Source organism: Artibeus jamaicensis, unplaced genomic scaffold (assembly GCF_021234435.1).
Source record: "Artibeus jamaicensis isolate MK-2021 breed Jamaican fruit bat unplaced genomic scaffold, CSHL_Jam_final contig_519, whole genome shotgun sequence".
NCBI lineage: Eukaryota > Metazoa > Chordata > Mammalia > Chiroptera > Phyllostomidae > Artibeus > Artibeus jamaicensis.
Window position 1 is genome coordinate 7,975,059 of NW_026521871.1, and position 14,387 is coordinate 7,989,445.

Sequence of the window (14,387 nt, forward strand, 5' to 3'; positions counted from 1 at the left end):
AATACCTGGCTGATGTAGCTGAGTGGATTGAGTGAAGGCCTGAGAACCAGAAAATCATGGTTCAATTCCCAGTCAGGGCACATGCCTGGGTGGCAGGCCAGTTCCCAGCAGGGGACGCATGAAAGGCAACCATACATATTTCCCTCCCTCTCTCCTTCCCTTCCCCTCTAAAGATAAATAAATCTTTAAAAAACAAAAAAATATTTTAAAAATCTCATAATGTTTAAAAAAGTAAAAATAAATACATAGATAAGCCCTTTTTAATAAGCTAACAGGGGAAATGATATGAGAAGAGTTAAAGATTTGAGTTTTATTGACAGGCTTAAGTGATTAAAGCTGGAACTCAAGAGTTAAAAGATTTCAGCCTTAGCTGATAGGCTTAAGTGAGCAATGCAAGTGGAAAGCTGTCATTCTAAAATTGTGTGGCATTTTTTAAAAAAGAGTTTATTTATTTATTTTTAGAGAGAGTGGAAGGGAGGGAGACAGAGAGGGAAAGAAACATCAGTGTTTCCTCCAATGTATGGTTGTCTCTTGCACACCCCCCACTACTGGGGACCTGGCCCACAAACCAGGTGCACCCTGACTGGGACACAAACTGGCGACCCTTTTGGTTCACAGGCCGGCACTCAATTCACTGAGCTATCCCGGCCAGGGCTAAATTGTGTAGCTTTTGAACAAAGACTCCTTTTCCTTTTTCACCAAACCTCTGCCTCTGGAATTTTGCCTAGAAGGTGGCAGTGGGCGGCAGGACCTCATTTGCCGTATGGTAACTACATCACAATCCCATTCCTGGATATATCTAAGAAGGCTGAGCTAGCATCCTGCATAATTTTAAAAAATCCACTTGTTCAAAGGCCAAAGCTAGAATTATCTTAAAATCCTTTGGAAGCACAAGAAGTACCAGAGTAAAAATCCCCAGGTTTAAACTGGAAAGAGGATAGTATCCTAACATGTGTCTCTGGATGTAAGCAAGGCAGAGGGCACAGGGCACTGGGAAATGAAGCCCTGCTGAGCTCAGACTTACTTCTGGATGCCGCCAGTTTACAGGCTCTCGAGGAGAAGTGAGGCTTGGAGTCAGTCCTCCTCCCCTACCCAACTGGCACCAGATGATTCTGCTTTGAGCATGCTGGGAACCACTAGCTTATTAAGTATTATGTGCCCAACACATACATAGCACTCAGTAAATGGAAAATATGATTATTAGAGCTTTTTATTGAAAACCATTTCGGGAGGTACATATAAACACAGGCTCTGGTTTTTCTGCTGAGTGTATCCCAGCAAACTCTACCCATCAATCTAATCCCTCTAGGAGGATAACCGCTGCTTTGGGGCACACTCAGCCCCTCCGAGAAGGGTGGAATAGGCTCCAAGTGGATCCCAACCAAGCCCTACTTCTCAGCAGCTTGAGAGAAAAGGGCAAAGAAAGCCATATATGGTCACGCCAGTGGTTGATAAAAATGGGTACTTTCCACTCAATGAAAGTTTTTAGATTTTCATGCCAAGCCACTTAACAAGGCCACATGTTTTTGCCAAAGGCTACGGGAAACTAGGCACCAACTGTGGGAAGAAGCAGGGCTTTGGAGTCTAGAAGCTAACCCCAAGGCCCGCTCCAGCATTAAAGCCTTCACTGGGAGTTGGGATAAATAACTGAAATCAGAGCTCAAGCAGGTCAGTGGAAACACCTTTAAGACCTGCCAATGGAAAAAACAAATGGAGACATTTTTAGTTCCTTTCACTATCTTACAATGGGCTAAAACCAGGAGAAGTACACCGATCACAGCAAACCTAGCTCTCCCAATGAAAACCAAGGCCTTTAGGTCCGACACACCCCCATCCCAAAAAGACAGCTTAGGCAGCCATGGCACTCACCTGGAGCACAGCTGTCCACCAGGGCACCCAGCGCTTTGCCATCCTGCCAGTTCTGGTTGAAGTTGGTGATGGGCAGATAGGGGATCTTGTTCTGAATCCATCCCAGCAGCCTCTGCTTTGGCGTCTGCTTCTTGGCATCATCGTCCCCTTCATCCTCCCACACGGGCATGGAGATGGAATAATGCAGGATCAGTGTCCATACCAGGCCCAAGATGAGCTTCAGGTTCCCGTCCACAATGGCTTTGCTATCTGGGGAGAGAGGCACAGGCTTGGTCATTCTTCTAGGCTGCATGAGAGTGACTCACGCTCATCATGAGAAAGTAAATGATGTCCTCATCTCTCAGAGAACCACACTGAACTACCTAAGAGTGAAAGATGCAGTGCTGGAATTTGCATCAAAATGCTTGAGCACAGCAATCAGTAAATTCCAAAATGTTGTAAACTGGTGGCACTGGTACATGGGAATGCATTATACTATCATTTCCACTTTTGCGTATGTTTGAAATTTTTCAAAATAAAAACCTTTTTTAAATTTCAGTGTCCTGTATTCCCTTTCAGGGAAAGACCCTTTATCCCATCCTCCTGCAGGACAAACCCCGACTCATCACTGCATGGCCAGTTCTGATGGCTGGTGGTCCTTCACTTGCAAGAGACAAGGACCATTCACTCCTCAGCCCACCATGTCCCACTCATGACTGTGAGCACCTGCCGGGGAGAAAACGAACCTTCTTCATCTTGGAGCTCCCTCTCCTGTCCCATCCTCCCTGCCACCCACCACAAGCCACCTGAACGTTGGTGAAACACACCAAACTGAACTTAAAATGAAGCCCAACTACAACCACATGAAAAATATACTCACATGCTGATAAGGAGTAAATGGCATGCCACTCAAAACTGAAAGGATGGTTTGTTTTTTCTAATTAACCTGTTTATTGTTATGTCTTCTTACAAGAAAAGACCCTCTTAAAAGGCTGCACCCCAAACCACAGAAACCAAAGGTAATTTCATGGCTGCAGATTCAGTCATAATAAAATCTGATCATGTAAAACTGGATGAGTAAAGACTACCATGAACTGGTTAGTAACACCAATTAAAGTTGAACAATCCTTATTCAAAATGATGGTACCCCATGTTATTCTATGTAATAAATTATGCAAATAATAGCCCATAAACAGATCTGTCTACATTAACTCATGAGCCCAATGACAAATTAAAATGAAGGACCCCTTGTCCAAAAAGTATTGAGAATTTCAAGACAGCACCAGCAGTGCATGAATGCAAGCACGGAGCCCTGAACAGCTGTACATGAAGCCAGCCCTGCTTCTGAGATCCTGTGGTCAACAAAACAGCAATAATCTCATGGAACTGAGCAGGACTCTAGTATCCAAGGGATTCACCCACCAGACCATACATTTCTCCAGCAGGCAGTCCTCGGCCATGACTGAATTTTTTAGATCACATGTCCTATTATGAGGTTGTCTTTGAAGTGCTACCAACTGATCCTAAAAAAGTCCAGGTCAGACATTCTTTTCATGCCAGTTTTCTTTATTCAAACTGAAGGGAGAAAAGCAGGAATAGAGTGGAGGGACGTGTATGCTTACTGATGTTATGGTAACAGGGGTGTCCAGGTGGGGCCTGGCCTTGCACCAGACAGGAAGCGAACTGGCCAAAGTCTCATCCAGACACAGGCCTCAGTCTGCTAAGCTCAAACTTCCCTGAGCTGTGTGTTAAGTGTTTTTCAAATACAAACTTGAAGATTTCTTTCATAAAGCAAAACACAAAACCAGTTAGCTCTATCTTTACCCAGCTTATAACATGCTGGTCTAAAGGAATGAGACATGGATCTTTTTCAAAAAGATTTTGGGGGAAATATGACCCAGTAAAAGTCTGAGCCAAATTTATGAAAAATACAATGCCCAGAACTTCTGTTTCCAATGAATTCAAGGTGGGTGTCCAAACAGGAAAGCCCCCATTAAGGTCTCACTGGGATAAATGATACTTTCGTTCTGCTATTCTAAGAAGCTGGAGGGACGGCAATCCTCATTCCAAAAGTGACTCTGACAGGGAAAGGTTCAATGCTTCACCGAACTCTTGGAACAATAAAAAGATGGCGACTTGCCCAAAAGGCCTCCCCCATCCCCACCCACATGAAATAGGAGACTCCTGACACCCCCAAAATGCAATACTACACAGCATCACAGCACCGATGTCCAACCATCACAGCAGATCACAAAATTTCTGGACCTGAGTGTGCTCTGCGATGTTTATGTGCAGTGTAAACGCAGAGCGGGTCAGCCAGAAGCTGCTCTGCAGGAGAGTCAGCCAGAGCCTCTTTCAGGAATACAATAAGCCGACACCGTCACACCAACCCATCCTCCTAGAATCTGCTTAGATTGACAGTGGGTTGGAATCCGGCCACAAGTTCCTCCTCCTCCCCCAAATCACAACCAATCACAATCCCTGCGTAAGTAGTCCAGGCTCTGGACAACACTGACCTTCAAACCGCATCCACCTTCTGGAAGTACTTAAAATTATCCAGCATTGCTTAGAAGTGAGGGCAGAGGCTTTTTTTTTTTTAATAGCTAGAAAGTTAACTTGGGCTACTGCAAATTCTAGGATGGAATGTTTTCACGTCATTCCATCACATCAGTTCTTCAGGCTCTATTTAGCAAAATTCTGGAATGGGTGCATTTATGGGGGTGGAAACCAGCTATTTTTAGGCCATCTTCAGAAGCCTTTTGAAATATCGCTTTTGTGGACAAGTTCCCCCGAGGTAAGGGTGTGGTGATCTTTCACCTCTCTCTACTCATCTCAGGAGGGTCAGATCCACACAACCATCTGTGTACCTACTATGTGCACTGTGCCAACCTTCTCTCCTGGCTATTACCAGGGTGGTAGGGGTGGGAACCTAGGAGGATAAGCCCGAGGAGACTCCGTTCCACATTTCTGCTCTCCTGGGTAAGGACAGCAGGCCATGCTTACACAAGGGCCACAGTGCAGCTGGTTACTGGGTCAGAAACAGCCACACCACTTTGCAGGAATCAAAGAGAGGTTTCAGAAAACCTTCCAGCATAGGAGTTTCCAAAAACCTCCTTCTAGCATCCCTAGGGAACATCCGCCCGCTGTACTCTGCACCCAGTGTGGCCATCGGGGAACGGACTGCAGCAGGCTCCGTTCCTGCACACTTGTCTCTGTCACCCACTGAGGGGCAGTGTGGCAGGGCTGTCTCCAAGTACAGGTTCTGGAGCCAGCGGCTCAACTAGATACCTCACTTTGAACAATCTGTCCACCCTCTCTAAGCCTTATTTTTCCTCATCTACTAAATGGAAATGATCACGGTCAACACTTCACAGGGCTGCTGTAAGAATTAGGTGGGTTAGAGAATGCCTGGCACTCAGTAGGCACTTAATGTTACTCCCCCCGCTTGCTTCATCCACCTCACTTCTAAGTAACTGCTATGTGCCAAGAACAGAAGCAGTGTTGTGTGCAAGCAAAAAAAAACAAAAAAAACAAAAGAAAGTACCTCATGAATTAACAGGAGGGTGAAATGTTCAGTATGTCACTTCTCTGAGCCAAGCTATTCATAGGTCTTAAGACTTTGAAGTCCCTGCTCTCTGGTACCAAGAGGAGACTGAGCTACAACACTATACGTGTAAGGATATGTGAGCCCAGAACATGTAAGGTAGGTAGGTAGGTGCACAGGGGACACATCTGGGCTGGGCAGTGCAGGCGACCAACATGGCCTAAGATCACCAAAGAGGAACCAAGAGTTGCCCCAGGAACAGAACCACTGATAATTTATCAGACCTCCCTGAAATAGAATCTGGTCCAAAGAGCAGCCTACAAGGGCTGGGTCTGGCTCTTGCTTGACTTCCTGGCTTCCCGCTGCCCCCAAGTCCACTCTGACCATTGGCCCCAGGCTGCCTGGCCTGGAACTCTCTCCCCAACCCCTCTCTTGACCTGGCTAGTGCCTCTTCTCTCTCTAATTCCGCAAAACTAGAAGGGGTCCCCTGTTAAACGCCCCTCGCTGCCATGTGACCTCCTCTTTCAGGGCACCTACAATTGTGCTTAAATAATCACCTTTGTGGTGTCTGTCTCCTCTGCTCAGTGTCAGCTCCACAAAGGCAGGAACGAGTCCTTTTGCCCCCTGCGATCCCACAGCCCAGACCCTTGGCCGTAGCGGGGACCAGCTGCTACACACACAGCTCCCTACCCTCTCACCTCCAGTGCTGCCTGAGAGGCGGTGCTGCCTGCTGTAGAGTGGACGCAAAAAGCATACAAAATTCTCAATGGCTCCAGACTGTGGCCACCTCTGAACTCCTAGCAGACCACACAGCATGTGGCACACAGGGAAGACTGAGGACAGGTCCTGCAGGGTACAGGCTGTGCAGGTGTAGACTCAGTGCCACCACGCAAGCTGTTGGGCCCTGGCCAAGCAACCCACTTCCTATATGCCCCAGTTTCTTTATCTGTAAACTGGGGATAATGTTGGAACATGAGCGCAGGGCCACTCAGAAGGCTAAACATGATAACACATCTTCAGCAGTCAGACCTCCAGTAGGTTTTTATCAAATGCTAGAATTCTTACTGCCACAGATTTCAGCATGCTTCTGTCAAACTTGAGACAAAAGGACAAAGGAAGGAGAAAAAAGTGAAAATTTAGCTGTCATAAGCAGTAACCTGTAAGTCTGCACTGGGGTTTCCTATCAGCCTTGACTGCCTGGGTGAGCTGACAGCAGCATTATCTTGTGAAAGGTCACCCCAAGGTCACCCCACAGTGCAGAGCTCAGTCACCTGGGCCCAGAACCCACTGGCAGACCCAGTGCTCACTGACATCCCAGGTGGGCTTTTTTATTTTGAGATTTTATTGTTTTATTTTTAGAGAAAAGGGAAAGGAGGGAGAGAGGGAGAGAAACATCAATGTGTGGTTGCTTCTCAAGCGCCCCCTACTGGGGATCTCGCCCACAACCCAGGCACGTGCCCTGACTGGGAATTGGACCAGTGACCCTTTGGTTTGCAAGCTGGCACTCAACCCACTGAGCCATAACAGCCAGGGCCCACGTGGGCTTTGCAGTTTTTCCCCATCCTGGCTTCTTTTCCAGCCTGAAAAAAACATGGCCGAATTGTAGGCCTCAGTTGTCCCAACAAAAGAGTACCCTGAACTAATAATGGGCAGTTTACCACTTTCATTAGCTTCACAGTTAAAACCTGGCCCAGATGCCACTCCTTCCTGAGACCATGTTGAAGAGGTTCATCTCAGTCAGCTGCCTAGAACGGGGTCACATTTCTGGGGATGCAATAGTCCTTCTATCCATACGGCAAAAGAAGGACTGTGCACTTTGGCTCAGGTACCCAGAGGTCCCTGGGAACGATGATGGCCCAGCTGGCTTCTCCCGCTCCCCCTCTCCCCCATCAGTGCCCCTCTCTAGCACCCTGAACTAACAAAGGACAAGACCTACAACCAGGTGACTCACTCCTCTTGGCTAAGGACACTCAGATCCTTCCTCCCTTCCTCCTAGGCAAGTGGCTCCCTACTAGATTACCCTTCCCAGTTACCCCGCCTCCCTGCCTCCCTTGCAATTTGGTGGTGTGGTTGCCTCACCAATGAACAGTGTGCACCAGGAAGCATGCCTGTCACTGTGGGGCCCTGGGCAGTGGGTATGCCTCATCCAAACACTCTCCCCACTAATGCCAGCCAGGGCCCTGACATCACAGTCTCTTAGCTTTGACTTGCCCTAGGAGAGGGCAGGCAAGGTGATGGAAGGAACCTGGGTACCAGAATAGGGTGCCTCACCAACCTGAAGACTGAGAAAAACCACTGCTTCTTAAATCTCTTTGTCACAGAGTTTGTTCTGGGGCAAAGAGGATGTTCTGAGCCTTGAAGACCTGGAGTCACATGGGCCTATTTGTATGGGTAAGGCCAAATACAGGCCACAATAAAATAGGAGCGGATTGGAGCACTGGGGTCAATAGGATCTCCAATTCCTTCTCCTGATCATGAACTACTCAACAGTAACAAAGAACTATCTGGGTTAACAATTTTTATATATCACTATGTCAGGGCCAGTTAATAAAAAGTCCATTCAGAAGGCCTTATGATGTTAGTAATTTTCCAAGGGATGATACAGTAGACCAGAAGTAGCAAGTAATTTTGGCATATGAGGTTAAAACTCAGTGTGTTGAGAAGGATTCTGAGGCCTTATCTGGATTCAGCAGAAAAGACTGCCAAAATGGGTCACCAGTGCCTGCCATGGGCAAGGCACGGGCAGTGGAGACTGGGCAAGGAAGATCACTGTGCAGATTAGCCATGTCTAGCCTGGGCACGGCATGGGAGCAGGAGTCAGGATTTCTCTGCAACAGAACTCAGTCGCATTCCCAAACCCCTGACCTGAGATTTCCGCCATAGGCTCTTACACATTCTTTGTACATGCATAACCTCAGACTTCAAATTTCCTACTTTGCCAACTATTTCTTCTGTTCTCTCTCACTTGCTGCACAATTTCTGCCTGGAATAACTGGAACAAATTATTTCCTAAATAGTTTTATTTTGGTATAGAGTTTTTGGTGGACTTCAGCTCAAGGGTACTACGGAGGTATACTGCTTCATAATTTATCCCAAACACCCTATTTTCTGGTTAAGAGGCATCCTTTATTTAAAATTTGCATCATCACCCAGTGGACTTTCTTTGCAATGTCACTTTTGAAAAAATCATCACTTTTTAGAATTACTTTATATCTAGCAACAAAGCCACATTTGGACTAAAAAAAGTGGGCCTATTAAAGGGCCTAGTACTCAGTAAGCCTCTTCCTACTTAGTATTACTGGGAAAGCCTTGAAAAGTTAGAATAAGGATTCTAACCTTGTGAGAAAGGTAAAAGAAAAAAGGAAAAAAAGACACCCCCAGGTGGTCCGAGCAGTGCATTCTAAACTGGGTTTTTGACCTCAAAGCCACAGGCCCCTGCATTCATTCTGTTGCTACTACATCGTTGTCCTGGGCAACCAGCAGGACAAGGGCCCCACGGCCTGAGCATGGGGTGGAGCAGCCCAGAGTCCAGCCACCAGGTGACATGGGTAAACCCCAGCATGAGCTCACATGGGGGCGTCTGTCCCTAGCTCAGAGCTTCCAGCCATAGCTGCTCTGAGAACACGTCCAGCTGAAATAATAAACGCCGGCTCTGGAACGAGGTCCTTGTCACCTTTCGACTCCAGCTCAGTCTGTCACGTAGAAAGTCCACCTCACCTGAAACTGCTCACAGCCCACCCTGTGCACGCATGCGCAGCCCACCGGGAAGCCTCAGGGGGAAGAGGTGAGGGCAGGAGGAATCAGGTGGGAAAGATTCCTAAGCGCCTCCTCTCTGCACAACAGCAATCAAATCATGACATTAGTTCAGTCATCCTGACCTCCCCCTGTGGGCCCCGCCCTGTGCCACAGAGGCCTCACCTCTTGTAACCCTCATAGCAACCCTTTGATGTTGGCTTTTAAATTTAATCCCACTTTACAGATGAGAACAAAGGCCCACTGAGGCACCTGCCAAAAAATTTAAACCCAGTTCTCTCATTGCCAGAGCCCGGACTCAGACTCCCTACATCTCTGAATACACATTATGTCATATGGCTCCCTGAGGTGAGTGCAATGTGACTCTCATTCCACAGATGAGGAGACTGAATACCAGGAAAAAAAAACACCTCCAGGCACCATGGCCAGGAAGCAGTCATGCTTGGGAGGGGAGCCCAGGCGGAGCCTCTGAACTTCTACCTGCCCAGTCCCTCGCCCCATCCCTGAACTGCCACAGTTCTGGGAGGAAAATGCAGCAGGTGACAGCACAGAGCCCGGAAGATCCAAGCAGCCGTAGGGCTGGGTCGTTTCTAGTAGCAACTGCCCCACCCTGACTCTCTCGGCTTCCACGGACCCGAGAACCAGGGCTTCTAACCCTGTCCCTGCATCTGGGGGACATGCCATGCAGGAATAGGGGTTTCCAGAGGGGTTCTTTCCCACCCCCCCTTTTATAATTAAGACTGAAAGTTAAAAAATAATAAAGATGATGAATAGGATAGGCATTCACACTTTCACTGCAAACTTGTAAAAGGTGAGCCTTGTTACAGAATCAGATCAAGGTGACTTCCTTGGTTTGAAAGGGGAGAGACCAGTTTGCATTCCCTTTACCCCATACTCCTGCCTTATGTTATAACTCAGACACGCCTGTTACAGAAATGGCAGCCTGCCCAAAGACTGTGAAGTCATAAAAGGAGCAAAACTCTCAATTTAAAGTCTTGAAAAGGAACCGAGCTGAAGGAAATTCCAAATAATTTATAACTGCTGGCTCTCACCATTATCAACAGAAAGTAAATGAAGCTGGAGGAAAGGAAATTCTCAAAGGACAGATATGAGAGCATGATCCCCACTTTGCCCATATTGACACTTTTTGGACAGTTCCTCCCTGTAGCAGCTCAGAAAGCTCGAATCTGTACCCCCACATTGGGACCTCTACCCTGCAATTACAGGAGGAGACCTCCAGATGCACACACACCCAACGTAAGGGAGCTCTTGCAGCCCAGGCGCAGAGCTCCTCCCCGTGGGGGGATGCCCCGCTGATACCCACGTGTAAAGCGTATGGGCACGGGGGCAGACCTGAACCCACTCAAACAAAGGGGAGCCCACTTGCTGAAATTGTTATTGGTAGGCAAGTAACCCAGAGGTCAGGGACACCAAGTTAGTGAGTGATGAGGCAGTGTGAGTTCAGAGGCCCTGCCTGCTGGTCAGAGAAGCCAGCTTCCCCTCCCAGGCACCGCTGCCTACTGGGCCTGGGCCTGGGCTGGATCACTCCCTGCTGTACTCACCACCTCATCTGTGAGATCAGTCATGACTGGACTCACCTCACTGAACTGCTGTAAGGTAGGACAGCAGGTAGCATTCCACCTGATCGTGGTTCTCCTACAGCAGTGGGGACTGTCATGACTACCATCATAGCATGTAATACTATATGCACACACAAGTCTGGGGACTAACAGTGTCCCAATAACATTGTGAACGATGTAGACCGCTCAGAGCCGAACACCCCAGAACTCACCCTTCCAACACGGACAAGCATTCCATCTGCTGACAACCACAAGAACCAGCCCATCAGGGACACAGGATTAAAGCTAATAGAATCAAGATGTTCTTTGCTCAGTGGGCTGCTAAATGAACTGGCAGTCTGCTAAAATCTGCAGGCCACCCCAACTCCTCCAGCAGATTCCTGAGCAGTCTGCAGGGGCCCAGCCCGGCCACTGCTGACAGAAAATTAAATGCAAGGTCAATACATTCAATTTGAAACACAAAGTATTCAAGAAAGTTCCCTGACATGATTTCTTTTTCTCATGAGGGGAGGGAGAGGTCTGGGTACTAAAGTGATCTTTAACCAGGGAAGCAGTTCATTACTATAACGTAATGGTGAAGGTGGGGGGCACTGAAAACCACTTAAATGCCTTTGCGTGAACAAACGCTTACATAAACTTTACAGAATGTTCGGGGAAGACAATAACAGGCTGCTGTGAAAAGAATGAGAAAGATGTGTTTGTTTCAATAGGAACAGACAGGCTTCCGTGATATACTAAGGGAACAGGACAATTCTCAGAAAACTACAGATCACGGAACTCTGTTTTTGAAAAGGTATAACTGCATCCGCACAAAAGACCTGGGAGCCTGCACGCAGACTGTGCTCCCTGGCTCTCCGGGAAGGAGGCGTGGGGCGCCGGAGAAGGGTAGGTTTTCTTTTTTCATTACTTCATGCTCCCGTGTCGTTGGGCGTTTTTTTAACTTAAACTACATACATTACTTTTACAATAAATTTTGATACACGCCTCCGAAAAGAAACACGGTAATGTGTATGTTAAGGACCCTTCATTTGAACTAAATGGCTCATCAGGCTCTACAGGCCCAACGTGGGAAGACTGACAATTTTGATCAAATGCAACGTGTGTGGTAAGTTTGCATTTCAGTAAGGGGGTGGTTGGGAAAATTGCACAACAGGGCTCACATACACACAGACAACCTCTCAAAGACACGGAAACTGGTCACCAACACAGTGCACAGGGCAGAGGAGCAGGGGATGGGGAGGAATGGGAGGGAGCCAGCCAGTCTCCCGCCTTTTCACTCTGCATGTGATTTTTACCACATGTGATGCTACTCTCAACAAAGAAATACATGTTGGCTTTGCAGGTCTGCAAGGCTGTCCTGGAGCTCCCCTTTGTTCAGCTTTCACACAGTGACCATCCAAGTGCCTTCCCATTCCTCCGCCAGATGCAGCGTCCTGGACAAGCATTCTTCTGCGCAATTTCAAACCGCTTGCCAGCACAGTGGAAGATGTTGAAGATTACATTGCAAGAAGATGGAGTCATCTCATTTTAAGCATGTTTTTGAAGCCAACCGACCAAACAGGAAAAAATAAAAACCTTTCTGACCCCCTTCACCCCGCCCCCTTCCCTAGCACCCTGAGAGTGCTCTTCCTATGATATGAAGGCCCGGACTCTTGGTTATACAAGACAAATTCTCACAGCTGCTTTATAAGGTACCACTGTTAGCCCCATTTTTTTCCAGGTTAAAAAACAGATAAGCAGATAAACTAAGCCCTAAGTCACATAGCTCACAAGTGGTGAAGCTGGGACTGGAATTTAGGCCATCCAATTCCAGAACCTGCTGTTGAACATTCCGCCTGGAGGCCAGGACGAGGCTACGAAGGAAGAGGCCCATACATAGACATGATGGTATTACAAAGGCTTTCCAAACGGCCAAAGCCAATTCGGAAATAAATGCTGAGGCTTACATCATCCTCCTAAAAGATTTATCACCGTGCCCCTGAACCCCGTCCTACCATAAACAGCCATGACAGTAAGATAAATAGACAAGCACAAAGCAGGTCAGCTTTGCTGCTAAAATGGGAACATATTCTAACATTCCTAAGGCACACTGTCCAAGTGCAGGGCCAGAAAGTGACACTGGCTACGTATCTATCACCCAGACACAGCCGCAGCCGTGACCGCACAGACAGCCCCTCAAATGTCTTCATGGCCAGCTCTCCGTGCAAGGAGTCCTGTGTTTGAATCGGAAGCTGCTTGCTGGCTCAGCACGAACCCCGGCTCCAACCACACTTGGCTCTCAGGAGTGTGCTCTCAAACCTGGCCCTGTCTTCCTGTCACCTGGGCCACTGACTAGGATTTTCCCCCCTTAAATCAACTCACTTTTTCCTTTTTGCCTAAGACTAATTTTTTTCTACAAACACAGATGAGCATTCCATCTGCTAATGACCACAAAAGCTAGCCCATCAGGGACCCAGGATTAAAGCCGGAAAGCCGGAATTACATGTATTAAAAAGCAACTAGTGTATCAACTACACACACGTGTGTGTGTGTGTGTGTGTGTGTGTGTGTGTGAAAATATATGGCTGTTCCAATTTTAAAATGTAGGTCATATAACATCTCAAGTACCACATTTAGAAAAGACTTCACTAGATGTTAGCTGTTCTCCCAAAGTCTTGGAATTTCTGTGGTCACATAAGCTGGGGACATACGAAGTTGAACAATTTTAAACAGCTGCAGGACTTCTCAGAGCTTTGAAAATGCTCATGCACATTGACAGTGTCCAAGAGAACCCTAGGGTGCCTGCCACACAGCATTTCCCAACTTTATTCTGGACTAAGGCACTTGTTTTAATACTACCTCAAAGGACACTAATATTCTCCAGAAGATACTTTGGATAATTCGACCTTAAATCGCCCTTCTCCTAAATACTTCCTTAGGCTGGGGGATTACATTTTTTTAAAGAAAGCAGGCATGGGGGTGAGAGAGACAAGCCAAAGGCACAAAATGAGGATGGCAGAAGGAAATTACGGAGGCTTTCTCTAATCTACAGCTGTTTCAGTGGCAGTGATTAAGAAACTATAACCTTGCTACTGGAATCAACAGGTTCTGCAGATAAAGGACAATAAAAGCAGGCTCTCAAAACATCGTTCCTAATTAAGGGTGCTAAGGGAAGCACACCCCTTAACCACGTGTTTGTGAAATTCTGGTGACAACCAACTCACTTAAAGACCACACTAAGAAACCTCTTATTGTTCCAGTGCAAACTATAATTCTTAAAACACAAGCAATGATTTAGAGGAATCCAGATCAAAATCAGTCTCCTCCTTCCTGGGTTTGCTTTCGAGCTTCCAATGACAAAATCTTTATTCCAAGAGTACTACTGCCAAGTGGGAAGAGTCAGAGATGGAAACAGTAATTTGGACCAATTAAAGGGGAAATCGTCCAGATGTGGGTAACTGGAACATCAAATGATGTGAACAGGGGAAACTGCCAGAACCTTCACCCAGCTGACACTGAACTCTTAACTTCCTATGAGAGGTTGAGGGAGAACCTAGTAAAAGTTAATAAAAATGATTTTGATGATAACACAAACACATCCAATCAGCATTCCTAGTGCTCCTTAAGGACAGAATACTCAGAGACACAGCAATAACAGCAATGGACCGCACAGTCTGAGCACT

At 47.0% G+C, this 14,387-nt stretch overlaps 1 protein-coding gene across 5 annotated transcripts in view; it reads right to left on the reverse strand.

Moving 5' to 3' along the window:
* The window catches only part of FLNB (filamin B), a 137,518-nt gene that overhangs the window by 83,596 nt on the left and 39,535 nt on the right, over positions 1 to 14,387 (reverse strand). For all 5 annotated transcript variants that reach the window (XM_037137388.2, XM_037137387.2, XM_037137386.2 and 2 more), the window contains exon 2: positions 1,870 to 2,118. In XM_037137388.2, the coding sequence (XP_036993283.2) occupies positions 1,870 to 2,118 (249 nt within the window). The remainder of the gene's footprint in view (positions 1 to 1,869; positions 2,119 to 14,387) is intronic.